The 21,168-nt window shown below is 43.2% G+C and overlaps 1 protein-coding gene across 1 annotated transcript; it reads right to left on the reverse strand.

The window, feature by feature from the left end:
• Positions 1-214: 214 nt before the first annotated feature.
• GCNT3 (glucosaminyl (N-acetyl) transferase 3, mucin type) lies at positions 215-1,522 on the reverse strand. Its single transcript, XM_004687730.1, has one exon. The coding sequence runs from the start codon at positions 1,520-1,522 to the stop codon at positions 215-217; it is 1,308 nt and encodes a 435-aa protein (XP_004687787.1).
• Between the last annotated feature and the right edge of the window lie 19,646 nt (positions 1,523-21,168).

A 21,168-nucleotide genomic window follows, 5' to 3' on the forward strand; every position in this document is an offset into this window, starting at 1 on the left:
CTGCACTGCGTAAGTCAGCGCAGGCGCTTCTGAAAGCAGGGCGGGCAGTGGCAGTGTTCACCCAGGGCACAGTTTTCAAGGCAGAGATCTACTGCCCAGGCTCCAATAGTGGCCCCCTGGCCTAGGGGGCCAGAGCCCACATCTCCTACCCCACACTGTCCCAGCACATTCAGGTTCAAATGCCCCCCAGTCTGCAGTGCCCTCACAGGGAATCTCAGAGCTCAGTCCTGTATATGGCCTTATAACGTAAGTACTCTTCTAAGCACTGAAGGGCATTGTCATCCACCCTTGGGTCAAACTTGTTGGCCAACAGGTGATGGTTCTGAAGCATCCAATGCAGGTCCCCAACCCCATAAATACAGACAGACCGCTGGTGGATGCCAGAGCAAGGTGCATAAGGTGCCCCCTTACTAACTTCTCCTTCCATGTACTGCCACTTCACCAGCCTGGTGATGGAAGCCATGTCTGAGATGTGAAACTTGGAGTGGTGGGGAACAGAGCCAGGCATCCATGGTGCCCGCTGAAGGGTAGCCCACAGGTGTTCGTCAGGGCTGTAGGTGTCCTTTGCCCATTCAATGAATTGTCGGGATTTGGGGTTCTCGAAAATATGCTGAACAAAGGCTCGAGAAGCCACCATATAAGCATTCCCTGTGAACATAGGTATGTTGTCAGGGGGAGGATCCTTTTCTCTGTCAGTTCGGCGCACTATGTCGTTCACCTCATGGTGATACTTCCAACGAGATGCTTTGCTCTCACTAGGTATCTCTGACTCCATATTGTTCTTCCCTTTCAGCATCTTGAGGGCCAGGACAATCTCAGCATTGGTCTTTATGGGAAAGTCTGTCCCGCATGTATTCAGTAAGTATTTCCATGGCACAGGGCTCTGGAGCAAGTCTTCCATGCAGTTCAGGTCAGCCTGCACCCTGTACCAGGAAGCATAAACCACCCGAACCATCTTACTGGCCAAGAAGACATTTGAGAAGCATGAAGTAATTGCTTTGACTGCTTCTTTAAAAATGTCTGGGGACTTTGTATCCACGTGAACACAGTAGACGTTCTGAGGGGCATACACAGCTCTCAGTAGCCTTTCAAAAATCTCAATCTTTTCATGGACCACCATAGAGTATGCGATAGGGAATTCAAACTCACCTTTGCTAAGTGGGAATGGTATGAACTTTCTTTGAACCTTAAAGTGCTCACAGTCTCTGGTCATGTTGAGGTAGTCGGTTTCTGTGAGAGGCTTCCGCTTCTTCTTCTTCTCCAGCAGGTTGTCCAGCTGAGCCTCAATCACTGCTTCCTGGTCCCCTTGAATGATCCTAGAACAGTTGATTGATGTCTTTGCTGGCAGCTTCAGGGACTTGTACACAATGTCCCTACAGTGCAGGTTTGCCAAATCCAGGGAATTAAAGTCACATTTCAATCTGAGAGAAAGTTTCACTGCAACAATGGTCAGCAGTACGTAGCAGCCCAGGGCCCAGCGGTAATGCCGATGGCAAGCCCACTTCCACCAATTCATCCTCATGGATTAAGAGAGTGGTAGAGTTTGAGCAGAGAGGAGGAAGGTAGAATCTTTGGACAGAACAAAATGCCTTCGGTTATGAACTAACCCTGAATGTATTCACACAAACATCAAATTCAACACAAAGTAATGGTAAAAGGTATTCCTTACCTTAAGTCTTCAGTCAATGCCTGCCTTAGCAAATTCCTCAACCTGGCATGCTGACAGAAGTTAAAAATCTGACCCTACAAACTAGCTTACTATGCTGAGTTCTGGATCTAGTTCCACTTTCACCCCAGGAGAGAGAAAAGAAAGCAGAACTGAATACCTGCTCACAGTAGTGAAAATAGTGAGAGGAAGTCCCTGCCCTCATTCCTCATTCTTCCTTCTTACTACCCTGTTTCTAACATAGTTCTTACCTAGGGCCTAGAATGTCTGATTGTTCTAGAGAGAAAATTCATGGAATTTATAATCTCACCATCAGCTCCAAAGGTCCTTTGTTATAGAGTGCATTTCTTGTTCTTTGGCAACCTAATTATTAGGACTTTTCATCACATATAATTCATTGGTTAAATATGATATCTAGCCACTTCTATAAAATAGAAATCTTAAGTACAAAAAATTTGCTATAATCCAAAAGATGTATTATAATCAATACACGTTAACTCCTATCCAACATCAAAATAAATCTACATACAGAGCTTTGCATAATAACACTTAATCAACAATGAGCTAGAAATATTTCTTTACAAGTCGCGTGATTTTTTACCAACACATCTGAAACAAAGTCTTTTGAGGTCTCCTTAGACATCACACAGGCGAAGCAAATCTAAGGTCCTCCCCACAACCCTTCTCCCAGTCTTTTTTTCCTTTAAACCTAGTAGTGTTCCTTCAAACCAACACTACCTTTCCAATTTAGTACAGGGTACAGACCACCAAATACAATTAGACATTACAGGAAAAAATCCCTCCCAGTAAAGAAACAGAACATGACATATCCTTCCAGCAATGACTGACTTCTCCAATCAAATCATCTTTCTAAGCATAGGATTGTCTTCTCTTTAGAATAACTTTTATGGGAAGCTATGAGGAAAATTAAGAAAATTCTCACCTTTAACAGCTTATTTCCCTGCTTGGGGAAGCGCTCTTGCTACGGTGTGTTCTGTTTCCAAGGGAAGGCTGAGTGGGTTCCATGGAAGCAGATGTGTAAACAAGTCCCCCAATCTTTTTTCAGCCCCTCTAAAATATATATACTTTCTGATAGACACAGGACTTCCATGAAACTGCTTGCTCGTCCTTAATCTCTGCAAAGTGGAGAGCACCAAGTAGCTCTACCTTTCACCTCCAGTTTCCTGGTTTCAGATTAGAGAGCACGTTCAAAAAACATCATTCAGGAGTACATTCTCAAGAATGAATCATTCTGGGAGGTAAGTAAAGCAGGAAGAAACTGGTGATACCTGAGAAGGAAGCAGGTATTTCAAACAGAACATCTGAGTTTGTACCTGTACTCTCTTGCCATAAAACCACTCATAAAAAGCCCATCAATGATCACCAAGAACAACCCTCCCTTAACAGAGAAGTGACAGAAACACATACGTATGGCCCTGTCTTCTTTTGGAGTTCAGCAGTTGTTCTTTTGTTCCCTCAACATTACAGGAGTGAAGCAAGAAAAATACCTTTTAGAAATTTGTTTCTTTCATTGTTGTTCTTCAAATGGCAACTGACCCAATAAAAATCCTTTTTCTAAGGAACTCTCCTGCACTGCTGGTGGGAATGCAAACTAGTAAATCCACTATGGAAAACTGATTGGAGGTTTCTCAAACTGCTAAATATGGAGCTTCCATATGACCCAGCAATCCCACTCCTAGGTATCTACCCAAAAGACACAAAAACACTGATTCCAAAAGACACTTGCACCCCCATGTTTACTGTTGCTTTATTCACAATAGGAAAGACATGGAATCAACCCAAATGCCCAACATTAGATGACTGGATTAAAAAGAAATGGTACATATCAACAATGGAGTATTACTCAGCAACCAAAAAAAAAAATAAACACATGCCTTTTGCAGCAACATGGATGGAGCTGGAAAAGATCATGCTTAGTGAAATACGCCAGAAAGAAAAAGAAAAATACCAGATGGTTTCACTCATAGCAGGAATATAAAGGACCAGGAAGGAAAAAAAAAAAAAAACAACAATGAACAGCTATATACCAGAGACATTTTACGGGGGTGGAGTAAGGAATGGGATCAAAAATGGGTGGGGGTGGGGAGGCGCATAGGTGACTTGATGATGGGAAGCCCATGGGGATTACAACTGAGATGGAAAAAAGGCACAAAATGATGTAGAACTATTATATTTATATTATTATAAACTATTATAATTAAAAAATAAATCATAATAGATATTTAAAAATCCTTTTTCTTGATCTTTCTGTGACTGCTAATAATTATAGGTTGGAGAAATATCTACAGGGCTCCAGAATGGATCTCCCCTGACTAATGTTTGTGAGTTCTGAGTTCTTGGCTCTCTGAAGAATGACTACCACTATGGACCTCTGGAGTTCACTGAGTCGCCCAGGGATGGTTTTGGCAAAGCAATGCGGACAATGCCTTCTTGAAAGCTGCTGACATGGTTTGCCACTGCTTGCCTCTCCCCTCACTCCCCAACCACTCCAAGAAAACGACATTCCAGGTCAGACACTGTGAAGTAGTAAATTTAAGAACTTAACCAGGTATAAAGTTATTAATAAATGAAAATAGGGGTGGGGTAGTGAGATTATGCTAATGTAGGGGTTAAGGAGCAGTGGCCAGAAAAAATTGCTGTCTCCTAGGCTGGAAGAACAAGATTTGTAAATTATTATGCTGAAATTAGGGAAGAAGGATGCCCAATAAACTGAAATGCAGACTTCTGAGATGGGGACACTACTTGCTTGATGCTGGGGTCTCTGAACTGAACAGAAGCTCTCCTAAGCTGTGATTCAGCCCTCTTGTGAGGTGGCTTGGTGTCTGTTCCTCCACTACTGTAAACTGCAGTCATTGCGACTACATGAAGAAACTGTATTGGCCAGGTAAACAGGTGTTGGCATAGACTAGATACTCCCAGAAGCAGGAAGTAGACAGGAAGTGAGCAGAAAGTCACGCCTTCTACTTCTGTCTCCTTCTAGCACTTCCTGTTGGCAGAGCCTGAAAGTGGGCAGCTGGTAGAACACAAACCTGGTTTGCAGTCTACCTTTGGCTCGGAGAAGCTGAGTCCAAGAGGGTGGCTTTGAAGACAATAACATAATAACGAAGATCATGTAGAATTGGTTCTGTCCTACAAGAATTGTTTACACAACCCTCAGAATAGTGTAGGAATTTAGCTTTCCCCTCCTTTTGGGAACTTTTCGGCCTATTTCTCATTATAGAGGATGAAAGGCCAGTGACAGAGATTCATGAATTAGTTGTATTCTCCACCTTTACCCTCCCCACACTCCCTCAGCTCTCACTTACTCGGATGGAGTGATGCTGTTGGTCTGTTAAGATCTGAGGCAAAAATGGCCCTCCCTGGTGGCGCAGCGGGTTAAAGCACAACACTGAGAAGCTAAAGCCACTTCCACATGAGTTCAATTCTCGCCTGCCCTGGAGGAGACCACATGGCGTGGCAGACCTCTCCTGACCCGCCCGCTGCTCCCCTCAGCAGTGTACTTCCTCGATCTGCCTGTTCTGCTCCCCACTCTGTGCCTCTCGCCACCCCTGCACCTCTGGCCTGTACCCCAGTTCTGTATGCATAAATAAATAAATCTTTAAAAAAAAAATCTGAGGCAAAAACAATTCAAGATAAGCCCTCTAGTGTCTGAACCTAAAACAAAAAATTTCTGCATTTGTTTATATCTGATTTTTTTCTTAGGTGGTCACATCACTGAGTCTCTCAGTATCTGATTCTTAACATAACCAACAGGCATCTAGTCTTAAATGTTTAGTAAATGGTAATATGAAATTGTGAGTGCATTTTATTGAGAAAAACCTACAAATTAGAACACTAAGTGGGTTGCAATCCTGGGCACACCTCACCCTTGGCAGGTCAGAGCTAGAGCTGAACACTGGCTCTGCCACTTTCTAGGTGTGTGACGCGACCTGAACAAATTTTGTAATCTTTTAGTGGTTCAGTGACTTCTTTCAGCTAATAATAATGCCTAGAGTTAACAGAATTATTGTGAAGCTTAAACAAGATAACCATACATGATGGGTTTGGTTTAACATCTGCCATATGCAGCCACTTCCTGAACTTCAGAACTCTTGGAGTTCTTAAGTAAACTCCAATGTGTGCCCACAAATGTCTAGTTAGTCACAGAAAAGCTCAAAGAGGATACAAAAGTGGCACTGTTGACCTCTAATCAAGCAGAAGTACTGATGCTAGACAGGCAGGTAGAGGGAAAGAGCTGGAGTTATTCCCTTCTCTGTGCTCTGATAAAAGATGCAGCTGGAAGTGGTCACTTAATACAGCAGAGGCAAGGGATGAGCTGCAACTGACCCCAAGGCATGCAGGGCAGGGGACACAACTTCTGGGAAGCGACACAGGGAGAACAGCAGCCTGGCAACCTGCAGAGCTCAGGTGGCCGCTTAGAACGGTGGTCCAGCAGCTTCCACCGTGAAGTCCCTGAAGAGAAGACGGAGCACTTACAAGGGGGTGCCAGGCAAGTTTCAAGGTGAGAACCCAGAACCAGGGTGTGATCCCTCTCTATTTGGGAGGCTGCGGAAACAATTCTTGTAGGACAAAGCCAACTCTGCCTGATCTGTTACTATGTTATTGTCTTTGAAGCCCATCCTCTTGCGCTTAGATTTTCCAAGCCAAGGGTCGCTGCAAACCAGATTTGCACCCCGCCAGTTGCCCACTTTTAGACTATATAGCCAGATGAGCCTGGAGGCAAACACACCCAAGGGGCTGGGGTTACATGACGTATCTGGAAGTCCCAAGTACTGAAACGAGGCTACTCACTTCCCTCAAATCCCAAATAAAAGCAACATTAAACCCAATGATAAGTATAAGGCGGTTTAACAGAGTCCCAGGTTTTCCCACAATGACTGTTAGTGTGATAAGTGTTTTTGAAAATAGCAAGCTGTGGGCCCTCCCTGGTGGCGCAGCGGGTTAAAGCACAGCACAGAGAAGCTTGGACCACTTCCACATGAGTTGGATCCCCTCCTGCCCCGGAGGTAACCACATGGCGTGGCAGACCTCTCATGGCCCGCCCGCTGCTCCCCTCAGCAGTGTGCTTCCTTGGTCGGCCTGTTCTACTCCCCACTCTGTCTCTGGTGAATCTTCTCACCCTCCGCATCTCTGACCTGTACCCCAGTTCTGTACGAATAAATAAATCTTTAAAAAAAGAAAGAAAATAGCAAGCTGTCCCTCCCTCCCCCCCCCCCCCCACGAATCCTTTTTACCTAATCATGAGCTTAGCCTGTCTATCAGGCAAATATCTTTGCCTGTAGCCCCAGTTTATAAACGCTTGTGTTTTTGCAGGAGGGCCTAAGAGTTCCAGGCAGTAGGGGACAGAGAACTAAGCCTGGCTCATCCGGGGATTTGAAACTTTGATGGCCAGCCAGGAGAGCCTACAGTGCCAACAACAGCGTTAGAGAAAGGTCCGGCCGCAGGCCTTAGAGAAAGGCCCGGCCGCAGGCCTTACCACTTTAAGAGGAGCTTACAAATGGCAGGCACTCCCTTTTATTTTGTTACAGTGGTCAATTTCCTCTAATATCAACTTTGTACTATCATTAGACTTAGTAGTTCCTGGAGTTGTTTGTTTGCTCTGAAAGTAGTTCAAAGTGACTGAGAGGCAGGAAGTGAGAACAGATAAGGAGACACAAACCAGGTTAACGTGTATTACTGGATGCTGGAGTTGGAAAGAGACCAAAGGTACTGAGGAAGATGGGGTGAAAGTTGCTTTGAACTCCATGCCCCGGGTGGCTTGGCAAAGATGAGGTTATGATCTTTGGCCACAGAGAAGTGCTTACAAGATCCAATAGGATCAATTTTGTTTCTAATGAGGCTCTAAAATGCATCTCACGCTCCATAGAGGTATAGCAGGCTGACAGGAGTAACCTCCTATCTCTCCTGACAGCTCTGCTCCCTGTGATGTGTCAAAACTTTCCCTGCCCCTAGAAAGCTCTCCAGGTCTTGGAGGGAAAGGGAGAGAGATATTCAAGAAACAAAGAAGCACAGAGACTTGTGAACATAGAAAAGGATGTTCTCAAGTGAAATACTCCAACTCGCTCTTCCTTTCTACTCAAGTTCCTAAGGCAGATGATTTGCTCTAAGTAGAGATCTAATTTCTTGCCTCTCCTCCCCTCCAATTTCCCTGGGGTAAGGAGAATCTGCATTCTACCAAGGCAAGGCTGGCTGTCCCTCAGCACTACAGGCCAAGAGGTCAGTGACAGCCATGCTTCTATGCCCCTACCTCAGAACTCAACACCAGTGTCATGGCCTGAGGGGAGGGACTGTGCCTCCCCCAGCTGTGCCTCTGCACAGCACTTAGGTGAGAATGTGCAGATGAAGGCAACACTGAATGTTTCCTGAAAGAACAGCTTCCTCACTGTCCTTTGGTTACTCCTATAAGTACTGGACTCTTGGACTTTGGTTACTCCGGTAAATACTGGAATCAGTGACTATTGGCTTACTGGAATTCGTGAATAGAGGCTCCAGGAAGTGACCAGAGGCTCCAGGAAGTGACCCACAAAAATATAATGCCATAGAGCTAAAGCTAACTGAAATCCAAACGACATTAAAGAGATTGATTTTCTTTATGAAACTTTCTGAGGAACTTTGAAAAATGAGACTTGGAGGCATATTACTGAGGTTAGGAGCCTCCCATTGTGTCACTAGGAAGTAACCTTTAAATGGAACCTGTAACTAATGGCATGTAACTTGGCAGTTGCACCCCATTTAACAGTTGATTGAGGAAGTTCCTCAGTTTTAAATGATACAGAGTTGATACAGGCAGTACCCACTTGTCAAGGGGCTCTAAGTCTTCCATGGAAATCTGAAAATAGGTTGTAATGCTTTATACAAAAAAGATATGTGCTGGTATTGGTAGCCCAGTGTTGATACTAAAATAAGAATGGTTAGAAATACAAAAGTATTTGTATTTCCACAGGTCTTTGGCTCCCACCCAGTATGCCAAACTCTGAATCACGTGAAATGTCTCTGTAGGGAGGAATTTATCCAAGATGGTCATCAAGGTGTTTTGGCAGAAAACCAGCTCCCTAAATGGCAGGAGTGTGGGAGGGCAGGGGGAAAGGAGTGTGAAATCCAGGCAGTCCACATGACACAGCCAAGTGCCAGACTCTCCATCAGTTTTCTAAGCAGTCAGCAGGTTTGTTTCCAATATCACTATCAACCTCGAATGGGAACAGAGAATTATGAAGCTGTAACATGCACTGTCCCAAGTTTCCAGGAATGCAGGTGGAGCCAGTCAACCATCAATCATGAGGAGGGAGATAGAGGGAACAGAAAAAGGGCAGGTTCATGTCTAATAATTCCATGTATTCCTATTTTTTAGTCTAGGGTGGGTTTTTTTGTTGTTGCAAAATAGAGGTGATCTGGCTACACAAACCTTGAGTCTGAGTCTTACAGAAATATAGAAAAAGAAAAAATAAGCATGTGTTTGGTGGGCTCTCCCTGGTGCACAACAGGTTAAAGCACCACATTATGAAGCTCTCTGAAGCCACTGCAGTGCGAATTCACTCCCCAGCCAGGGAGCTGACCCACATGGCGTGGCAGACCTCTCCTGACCTGCCCGCTGCTCCCCTCAGCAGTGTACCCTGACAATCTGCCTGCTCTGCTCCCCTCTCTGTCTCCGGTGAATCCTCTTATCCACACCTCTGGCCTGTACCCCAGTTCTGTAAGCATAAAGGAATAAATCTTAAAAAAAAAAAGTGTGTCTGGATACCTCCTACATTGTCTAGGGAAGGACCGTGACTAGTGTTTACAAGAGGAACAGATATATGGGTTAAAAGAAAACATCCCCAGAGAGCTGTCATTTGCAAGTTTGATACTATACTATAAACTTCACTAAAATTTCAAGTTTAAATCTACAAAGTAAAGACAGTTCTAAAATTTCTAGAAAATACATAGAATATTTTGGTTACTGAAGTTGGAGAGAGTTGTTTTTTTTAAAGATTTATTTATTTATTCATATAGAACTGGGGTACAGGCCAGAGATGTGGAGGATGAGAGGATTCACCAGAGACAGAGTGGGGAGCAGAACAGGGAGATCAACGAAGTACACTGCTGAGGGGAGCAGCGGGCGGGTCAGGAGAGGTCTGCCACGCCATGTGGTCACCTCCGGGGCAGGCGGGAATCGAACTCATGAGGAAGCGGCTTTTAGATTCTCAGTGCGGTGCTTTAACCCGCTGTGCCACCAGGGAGGGCCGAGAGTTTTTTATATTAAACAAAAAGCACATGACTGTATAGAAACCACTAGTTAAAATATAAAGGCATGGAATGGAACTTCTGGGAAAGCTCCTTGAAATGGAGGAAGGTTAAACCCTTTGTTCCTTCCTTCTTTCATTATCATTAAGACAGATGTCATGGCTGGAGCTCCAGCAGTTCTCTAGGACCTTGAGGCAGGTGAGGGCATGAAAAGACAGGGCCACTTCACCACTTCTGGACTATACTTCTGAGCTACATTTGTATGAGAAATATATTTCTACCTTACTTAACCACTACTTTTTCAGGCCTCAGACATGAATACCCATTCACAAATTCCTAATTCAGAGACACTGAGAATTACTTATATGAAAAAGATGTACATTACAGGGGAATAAAGACAGGCTCTTCTGAGGCCTGCAAAGTAAAGGATGGGAACTAATTCCCATTCTCTCCATCCTCACCTGATCCATACTCACACCACCACCATCATCTTTTGCTTCTTATTTTAAAGCACAATTTAAGAAAAGTCTAGAAAGGAATGCATGAAGACATTAACCACAGTGTTCTGGATTGTGTGGTTACTGCTGGTTTCCAATTTCTACTTTTTGTTTTATTAGTTTTCTAATTTATCTAGAATGCACATGCATTATATATCTTTTTAAAAAAGATTTACTTATGCACACAGGATCTAGATCAGTCAGGCATATAACAAAGAAAGACATCACACTCAAGATGAAAATCCAACAGATGTTACCTTATCTTCAAGATGACAATACTTTTTCTTTGTCCTGTACTTGCTCACATGCTCCTGCTTCGCTTTCAATTCTTGAAAATAACCCAGTACTCTCACCTCTTTACCTGGGCTCAGGCTCTTCTTTCAGCTCAGAGGAAAGTTCCACCGCTACCTCCTCTAGGTCTCACCTCCTCTGTGGCTTCCTCTAGGTAGCAAACTTGACCAGCTGCCCTGGGTTCGAGGCCCTTATTTCTTGCTCACATAACAGCCTGTGTACAGTTCCTCATCATAGCAATTCCCAGTCTATCCTCCACTCCACTATGTTGTAAATTATTTCAGTCAAGAGCTATGCTTTCTTGTTCACCTTTTAATCCTATACTTACCATAACCGCCTTCCAAATAACAACCAACAGATACTGAGACTTACTATGTGCCAGACACTATTCTAACTACTTTACATTTTATCATCACAATAAATCTTATATGGCGCAGGGACATTGAGCAACTTACACAAAGTCACACAACTTAGTAGGTGGTGGGGCCAGAATTTGTACCCTAGAAGTCCAGCCCCACTGTCCATCCCATGCCAACTACCCACACTAGGAGAACAATGATTCCTAGGTAGACAGCCTTTCTGGTACAATTCTAGCCTCTGCTCTGTCTGGGAAGCCCTAGGATGCAGCTTTTCTCTTCCCTAAGCCTCTGTTTCTGCATCAGAGAGGGTAGGTCATTTATAAAGGAAGAAAGTGACTTGTCTAAGGTAAAAGCTCCCCCCCTTAACAGAGGAGTTCTTTGGCTTCGCACTCAGGCAGACCAGATTCAAGCAATCCACCTAACCTCACATTTGTTATCTCTGGTATACATCAAATGTGAGTGAGCAGGTGACTACGTTTTTAATTCATAAATGAAAAAAGGAAGAATTGCTGGATTCTGAGAGATATTAGTCCAGCACACTTACGACTAACTCATGGTATTCTTGTAGGAAGCTTCTGAGAATGCAGTTGACATACATTATTATTTTGCAAAAAAAATCACATCGTATCTGTTCTTATCTTACTTCATCTCCTCACTTAACATATTTAAAGTCATTCCATGTTCGTTCATTTTTATCACAGAAAATGAACTAGTTTCCCATGCACTTCCAATGCAAAGATTGCTGAATTTAAAAAAAAGTGTATATACTTTATGGATGACTGGATTAAAAGATGTGGTACATATACATAATGGAATATTACTCAGCAACCAAAAAAACAAACACATGCCTTTTGCAGCAACATGGATGGAGCTGGAAAAGATCATGCTTAGTGAAATAAGCCAGGAAGAAAAGAAAAAATCCCAGATGGTTTCACTCATAGCAGGAGTATAATGGTCCAGGTGAGAAAATAATAATAATAATGAACAACTGTATATCAGAGCGATTTTATGGGGGTGGAGTGGGGAATGGAGTCAAAACAGAGAGGGGAAGGAAATGCACTGGACTATGGTGATGGCACATGGGTGATTTGGTGATGGGAAGCCCAGGGGGAATACAACTGAGATGGAAAAATGCACAAAATGATATAAAAATAAGCATTATTTAAAAAAAAAAGTGTATACACTTTTATGAAAAATACTTGATTTCACTCATAGTAGGAGTTTAAAGGAACAGGGGAGAAAATAATAATAATAATGAACACCTATATTATCAGAGACAATTTATGGGGGTAGAATGGGATCAAAACCAGTGGGAGGAGGGAAGTATACTGGATTATGATGATGGCACATGGGTGATTTGGTGAAGGGAAGCCCATGGAGATGCAAATGAGATGGAAAGGCACAAAATTATGTAAAAATAAACATTATTTTAAAAATGTATACACTTTTAGGCCCTCCCTGGTGGCGCAGCGGGTTAAAGCACAGCACTGAGAATCTGAAGCCACTTCCGCATGAGTTCGATTCCTGCCTGCCGCCTGCCCTGGAGGAGACCACATGGCGAGCCAGACCTCTCCTGACCCGCCCGCTGCTTCCCTCAGCAGTGTACTTCGTCAATCTGCCTGTTCTGCTCCTCTGTCTCTGGTGAAGCCTCTCACCGCCCCTGAGCCTCTGTCCTGTACCCCAGTTCTGTATGAATAAAAAAAATCTTAAAAAAAAAATGTATACTTTTAAATGCACATGTATACACACACCCACATGCGTGCATTTGTATACCAGGTGTTTATTAGGTTGCCCCAAGTGAGACCCAATGGTGTGGAGCACAAATCTTTGGCTATGACTTCCATCTTGATGGCTGGGTCTCGTACCATGAGTCAGCCTGGAGTAGAGAGGAAAATTCATCCCACAATAACTGCCAACTTTCCCGTCTTCAGAGCCAGGCAGACACATTCTGTTTTCAATGATATGATGATGTGGCCACATCTGCCTTCTCCATTGGGCTGAGGATATTACAACACATATAGAAGCCCTTTTAAAATTCATTTGTCTTAAATCATATAGGCAACAAAGCCTGTCCTTACTGAATACTGAAATTTCTCTAAGAGGAAAGATTGTATTTCAAAGCAATAGGGACTGAGGCACTGTTACTGGCTCACAAAAAGACTTCTGTGCCATTATCTAAACAGAATGCTATGTGTTCACACCCAAGGAGCCTGCTATTGTGTCATCGGTACTGAATCACATAAAGATGTAAGTGAACTCCCTGAGTCACCCAAGCCCCAACCTAGGGGAGTTAATAAATTAGTGGTTTGTGTCATGAGGCTCTTAACAGAAAAAGTTGTCAATGACAGTGGGAATCACTGTATTAACCTGTGTTTTCTCTTCCTTGTGCCCGTACTATAGTGGTAGATACCTCCAAAACAACCTCAGAGCCACCAGACAAGCCACCAGTATGCTAATGAGCCTCCATGCTAACAGCTCAGGGCATACTGTGGGATGTGACTGATAGAACCAATCACAGAAAGAAGGAAGAGGTAAAATGACCAGTGAATTGGCTCTTGTGCAGGACCCAGGCAAATGCAGGCTTCTCATTCCCCTCCCCTGAAAATGTGCATTCTTAGAAACTACTCCAAAAATGTGCACTATGTTGCTGGTCAGGCTGTTTACAGGACTGAATACAATTAAAGTCTCTATAAATTTTTGAGATTGGGGGTTGAGGAGTTAACAGAAGCTATGCAACTTCTGTCATCTAACAAATTCCAGGCAGAAGGGAAAATCTCTGAAAAATTAGAATTTCCATTGCTAGCTAATGTTATGACCTCCCTTTTTGTATAATCACAGTATCAAAAATATTCTAAGCAACCATCAGCTTACAACTGGATTGCCTTAGATTTATAATATGGCTACCTGGTCATGGCAGATATAAGCAGGTCCTTTGTCCACTGTGATAAAAAAAAAAAAAAAAAGCAAGCCCCAGGGAGAGGTAAGACCCCCAGGGCATCAAAACTCATAGAAAGCTTCCCCTGCCTTTTGAGACAAAAAGCAGGGCGCTCCCTGGTGGTGCAGTGGGTTAGGACACAGCACTGCAGGCTAGCCTCAGCCACTTCAGTACCAGTTCAATCCCCAGCCCCGCCCCCCAGGTGACTCACATGGCACAGCAGACCTCTCCTGTCTCACCCACTGCTCCCCTTAGCAGTGAATTTCAGTAGATCTGCCTGTTCTGCTCCCCACGCTGTCGTTGGTGAATCCTCTCACCACCCTTGCAGCATCCCTGGCCTGTACCCCAGTTCTGTATGCATAAATGAATAAATAAGTATTTTTTAAAAAAAAACAAACCTCAGATAAGACTCCCAAGGCATAAAGACTCATGGGCAGTTTCCTAACATTGTTTTAACAGATGGTGGTTAATGCATGACTGTATAATTTCCTCTTTTCTTAAACAATCACTAACTACTCCCTGCTAGTCTTAAATTAACCTTTTCCTAAAACAATCACTAACTACCCTCTACTAACCTTAAGTTAGTCATTAGCTTCTCTTTCACAACCACTGATAACTCTGCTTACACAATCTATTCCTTCCCTAACCCCCTAACAATTCTTTGCTAACATAAAGCTCATCCTTTCCCAGACCCCTTATCCTTTGAGTTATAGTTAAACATCCGTATACATGAATGTTATCATGTGTATACTTTAGTATACCATAAAGTGTCAGGAAAAGAATGCACTGTTCACCTCTTCATTGAGAACTTTAATGGTGAATTCTTATTAATCTACCTCACCTTATGCATTATTCTAATTAACTACTTGCTACACAGTATAAAGACCTGCTGAAAAATGAGCAGGAAAACTTGCACCCAACTCTGACACCTGTGTCTTCCTCATTCCTTCTTCCCTTCCCCACTTTTGAGAAATCTCTGCATGCCGCTGAAGCCTGTTTCCGCCCCTTCAAAAACCCTGCCCTGCTGTCTGTTAAGGCTGGACCCCTTATTATTGAAACTGCCACTTATGGAACAATGGTATACGAATAAATTTAGGAAAAAAACAAAATTAGGGCCTCCCTGGAAGCATAGGGGTTAAGTCTCAGCACTATCAAGCTGTCCACAGCTACTGCAGCATGAGTTTGATCCCTAGCCAGGGAGCTAACCCAGATGGCACAACAGACTTGTCTCACCAGCTGTTCCCCTCAGCTGTGTTTTTCAGTCACTCCACCTGTTCTGCTCCCTACTTTGTCTCTGGTGAATTCCCTCACACACCTCTCCCCATCTCCCAAGCCTGCACCTCTGGTCTGCATTCCAGTTCCTGTATTAAAATAAATCTTAAAAAAACAAAAAAGGGCCCTCCTTGGTGCAACGGGTTCAGCCACAGCACTTTGAAGCTATCACAGCCACTGTAGCATGAGTTCGATCCCCGGCCGGGGAGGTGAGCCACATGGTGCGGCAGACCTCTCCTTACCTACCCACTGCTCCCCTTAGCATTGCACTCCAGATGATCTGCCTGTTCTTCTCCCTGCTCTGTGTCTGGTGAATCCTCTCACTCCCCCCACCTCTAACCTGTACCATAGCTCTGTATGCATAAATAAATCAATATTTTTTTTAAAGATTTATTTATTTATGCACACAGACTGGGGTATAGGCCAGAGGCTCAGGGGCGGTGAGAGGCTTCACCAGAGACAGAGTGGGGAGCAGAACAGGCAGATCGACGAAGTACACTGCTGAGGGGAGCAGCGGGTGGGTCAGGAGAGGTCTGCTACACCATGTGGTCACCTCCGGGGCAGGCGGGAATCAAACTCATGCAGAAGCGGCTTTTAGATTCTCAGTGCAGTGCTTTAACCTGCTGCGCCACCAGGAGGGTCCTAAATCAATATTTTTAAAAAATTAAAATAAAAACTGCTATTTACCAACCTGGATTGTTAATAAAAACCTGAGTTTTGCTTTTTTTTTCCTGAGATCCATTTATCCATGTATATAAACTGGAATGTAGGCCAGAGGTGGAGTAGGGGGTGAGTGGATTCACTAGAAGGCAGAGTGGGGAGAAGAACAGGGAGATCTATTGAAATACACTGCTGAGGGGAGCAGTGGGTGAGATAGGAGAAGTCTGCTGTGCATGTCGGTCACCTCCCTGGCCAGTGATTGAACTCAGATTATAGTGATAGTGCTGACTTAACCCCTATGCTACCAGGGCGATTCCATACCTTGTTTTTCACACTACACTCAAACCAAATAGCTATGATTTAAAATAAAGTTATTGGTTGTTTTCTTTTTTAATTACTTGACACTTCAGGAAAAGGGCATTATAGTAAGGGGGGAGGCAAAGGAGGGACCATTAAGGAAGAGCAGACTTGAAGTGGATGTGTTGATAAGTTCCAAAAAACCAGTCAATGATTATGAATGCCACTGATTTTATTGGGAAATTAGAAACTACTTAGTAATGGAGAGCAAACAAGTCATATTACACATGGTTTGTGTTACCTATTTTAAAAGCACCTAATCTTGGCTATTCTGTTTTCACATAACTAGGGTGCTATTTAAATAAGATATTCATGTGGGCTGTAATCAAGTTCCCTTTCACACACGAACAGGTAAGATTCATGGTCTGTATTTCAAGCAAAGAAAAGTGGCTGACCCAGCGGAGAGAGAAATTTCTTCTAATTACAGGACCAATTCACTAATTGACTGTGGGAGAATCAAAAAATGTGAGGGTTAGAAAGTATTATTTATGAAGGAAGGCAAAATTTCACTGGGAGGTCAGAGAGCTGGAAAAAGCAGAGTGAAAAGTAAACAGAACTATGAGAGTAAGAGGAAAAGCTAGTCATACAATCAAGTGAAACATACAATAGAGAAACCTAACCCTTCTGAGAGTAAGGAAGATAAGATAGTAATTCCAAGTTGAGGGAGGTCCCTCTACTCTACACCCACTTATAGAAATATTGTATGACCTATAGTTGGTAAGGAAAATGAAAAGGAAACTGGACAAGATCCAGTATTTATGCATCAAGTTATTTTACAAGACTGTCCAGAGCACATTTAACCTTATTACCAAACTCTTTAAAAATATTTCTCCCCCTCCTTGGGAAGCCTCCCAAGCATATGTCATGAAGCAAACATTACCTTGATCCCAAAACCAAGCAAGGACAGCACAAAGAAGCAAGCTACAGACTTGTGTTGCTGAAAAACACAGATGTGAAAATGCAGACCACAGAACCATGTCTGAGCACAGCACTGTCCTCCCCATTCCCTTTCCAGTTCTATCTCCAAACCTCTTCGCTGACACCACCACCCACCCAGGCAAGACTCTTCAATCGTGTCTTAACTTCCTCTTCTCTCCTTTCCTTCTAAGTGAAGTTGCTGATGCAGTAAGACATTAATGGAGCAATTAATGCCAGGTACCAAGTATATACAGGACACAGAGCAAAACTACTTCTGTCCCTGAATACACAGGCTCCACCCAGCTCCCTTCCAGCTTTGGTTTAGCTGCTGCAGCCACAGCCACAGTCATTTAACTTACTACCTGCCTATGAGCCACTCCAGTTTTCAGAATATCTCCCTAAACTACAGGTCCACCAGTGCATATCCCCTTCCAAAAACAAATCCTCAAGAGCATCCCTTTGCATAGGCTCAGAGAACAAAAATCCAGACACCTTTGCTCAGCAATCAGACTCCATCATGCTTAATTCCCAGACTGCTTTGCTCAAAGGCACTGCCATGGAGCACCCTTTCCAGTTTCCAGAACAGATACAGTTTCCCCATCCTCATGTCTTCCTTGCAGTCTCTTTTCTGAGGACTCCCTCTGCTGAGGGCATCAAAGGACACCAACCAATAAATCTATATTTACAAGCCCCCAAATAAGTTTGCCTAGCATAGAAAAGTACTCATCTACCGCTTGGCTATCTAACACACCTTATATAAACTTTTCATTTTTAAAATGAATTTTGCTACTTTTAATCAGTAAAAGGTACAGTTTTAAAACACTACATTTGAAGCAATAAGTTCTTTGGGGGGGGGGAGCTATTCCTCAAAGGAAGTAAGGAACTTATTCTTTTTATGCTATCCCCAGAAAGAATATTTCTCACCCATTCAGCCTATGCTATATGCAAGGGTATTCAGTGGAGCACACAGAAGCCCTGACCTCAAGGAACTGAACAGACAACTGGAGAAGACATCTAGGTACTAGGCTGTGTGTTAAGTGCTCCTATTAGGTGATTTGGAAGCAAGTATGTGAGGGCAGACGACTCCTTAAAGAGCTCACACCTAGACTGACACGTGATATTTTCACCTGCAATTTCTTTTTTAAGATTTATTTATTTACGCATACAGAACTGTGGTATAGGCCAGAGGTGCAGAGGTGGTGAGAGGATTCACCAGAGACAGAGTGGGGAGCAGAACAGGCAGACTGACAAAGTACACTACTGAGGGGAGCAGCGGACCGGTCAGGAGAGGTCTGCAACGCCATGTGGGTCACCTCCGGGGCAGGCAGGGATCGAACTCATGCGGAAGTGGCTTTAGCTTCTTAGTGCTATGTTTTAACCCGCTGTGCCGCCAGGGACGGCCTCACCTGCAATTCTTCTAATTTATTTTATAAGCAGAAAGCTTATATGCCAACACTGTCCAATTCAAAACCTGAACCTCCTTTAGCACCTGTCACAGTGCAGTATTTAAGCTCTCTGCCTGCACCCCACTTCACTACTTTGACTACCACCTTCTCACCAATTAAGGCTGTATCTAACTCCCCAGTTATGCATCGCCTGTATAGAGGATTATGACTAGCATTTGTGCTGATATATATTGGAATGGATGGAATGGAACAAAATGGAAAACAAAAATTTTTAGTTACTAAATATCCTCATGCACTTATAAGACAAATCATCTAGTTACTTACTCTGATGAGTAGATTAAATTACTATCTAATCAATACAATCCACTGAATTGATCTTTCCAGAACACCTTTCAATATAAATTGCCACTTAAGACTGTACAGCACAAATGGCCCAGAATAGAGAGGGTTAAATTAACCCAGACATCTACCTTCTCTTTCTCAAGTGCTGTGCAGAAGTCCCGGAAATGAGCAGAGAAGCAGTAAATACTCACTGGTATGGGGAAGGACTGAGCTATCTGAAGCATTAACTTTGTCTCTCATTTTAGGGAAAACCAAACAACATTGCAAAGCCACTTCTCACACAATCAACATCTGTACCTTGGCAAAATAAACAAGGACCTGCCAAACACAAGTGTCCCAATCATTCTAGTGAACCATTGCTTTCTTTTTTAAAAAAATTTTTTTAAAAAGATTTATTCATTTATGTGTATAGAACTAGGATACTGTCCAGAGGTGCAAGGGTGGTGAGAGGATTCACCAGAGACAGAGTAGAGAACAGAACAGACAGATGGACAAAGTGCACTGCTGAGGGGAGCAGCAGGCAGGTCAGGAGAGGTCTGCCGTGCCATATTGGGTCACCTCCAGGGCCGGGTATCGAACTCACACTGAAGTGGCTGCAGCCAGCTTGCAATGCTGTGTCCTACCCTTCTGTGCCACCAGGGAGGGCCCGAACCATTGCTTTCTTCTACCTACACAGGCAGGCAAGAAATCCCCATGAAAAGGCATCAATAAAGTCAAAGGGACATTTAAGTAGAATCTGAGGTAACAGTTTGAAATGCATCCGACTGGCCCTAGTAAAACTGTATGGAGGGTACCACAAAGAGCTCACACCAAGGCTGACACTTGATAATTCCATTAATTTTCTTTATTTAGTTTTATAAACAGAAACCTCAAATACCAGCATTGTTCAGCCACAGCACTGGCTAGGTCTAGTAAACCAGACTGTGTTGGTTCTGCCTGTACTTCCCCTCCGACGTGGGGGAGAAGTGTCTCAAAAGGAGAGGACATGCCTCACATACAAACCTTGCAACTACATTTTCTATCTTTTCCTATTCGTCTCATTTCCTCAAATCCAAAATACCACTCTTTATAAGACACAACATTAGTTTATAAAGAGAGTAAATGCTACCAACTAAAGCTATATACAGAAGTTCATAAAGCATGCTGACTTTATGAAAGCACGCTTTCAGATTTATTTGGATACAAATGACCTATAATCTGTGCTCACAATCTTCTACTCTCTCAAACTCTTTGGCATTGACAGTGTAATTCTTAAGATGTTTAAGGCCCCTGGGGTTTGGCAAGCATTTTCTCTTTAGCCACATTTGTAGTTTCGTTGCTTGCTCTATTGAATCACATATCTTTGGAAATGTAGAGTGGCCTTTCTTTAAAATCAGTCAGAATTGTCCAAGAAGTTAATGATCAATCTTTTAATGATAGTTCTATATGACGCATGAATTAGAATTTTGTTCTGAGGAACCTGGCAATGCATACTGCTTTTCTCATCTCATGAAATACTTTGTTGGTGCTTTGCAAAAAAAAAAAAAAAAAACAGAACTTTGCTGATTCCTCCAACAATGAATATTTGCTTGTTTAATATAAGGTCCATATATGCCCTTTTTATATTTTCAGATTTTTTGTTTTAATGCCATATCATAAAGTGATATTTTTGTGACCGTGTTATGGATATGTCTAAGTAGGTTGTATACTTGTAATCACTATATGTCAATTATGCTTTAGTCAAGCCATTTGATAAAAAGATGCTTGGATAAAAAGCTTTATAAATCAATGGATGCACGGATGAACAAGATGCAGTATACATATGCAGTGAAACATTATTTAGCCTTAAAAAGTAAGAAAATTCTGAAACTTCCAGAAGATGGCGGCAGGGTAAAGTCGCCGAGATCACAGGGTAAAGACGCAGAGATCACTGCGAACAGGCTTGCATAGGAATTGAGGACTGAAAACGGACTTACTTACTGCAAGTTTCAACCGAAACAAAAACACCCTGGACTCACTAGAAGGTAGATAACTGAGGGGAAATCTGCGATTGGGGAGTACTCCCGGGAAAATCCAGGCACCTGGAAGTTCCGTGGGCTGCAGGAGCCGCTTTGCCCTAGGCTAAACCCTGGAAGTGAAGAGGGACGGCTCAGCTCAGTGAGTGGAGCCCAGGCTGCAGAAAGACTGCAAATCTGATCCTCAATACCTGGGTGAGGGAAAAACTGCTGAAATTGCAGACCCGATC

This window comes from Condylura cristata, unplaced genomic scaffold (assembly GCF_000260355.1).
Source record: "Condylura cristata isolate star-nosed mole 26May11 unplaced genomic scaffold, ConCri1.0 scaffold00023, whole genome shotgun sequence".
In the NCBI taxonomy this organism is placed as follows: Eukaryota; Metazoa; Chordata; class Mammalia; order Eulipotyphla; family Talpidae; genus Condylura; species Condylura cristata.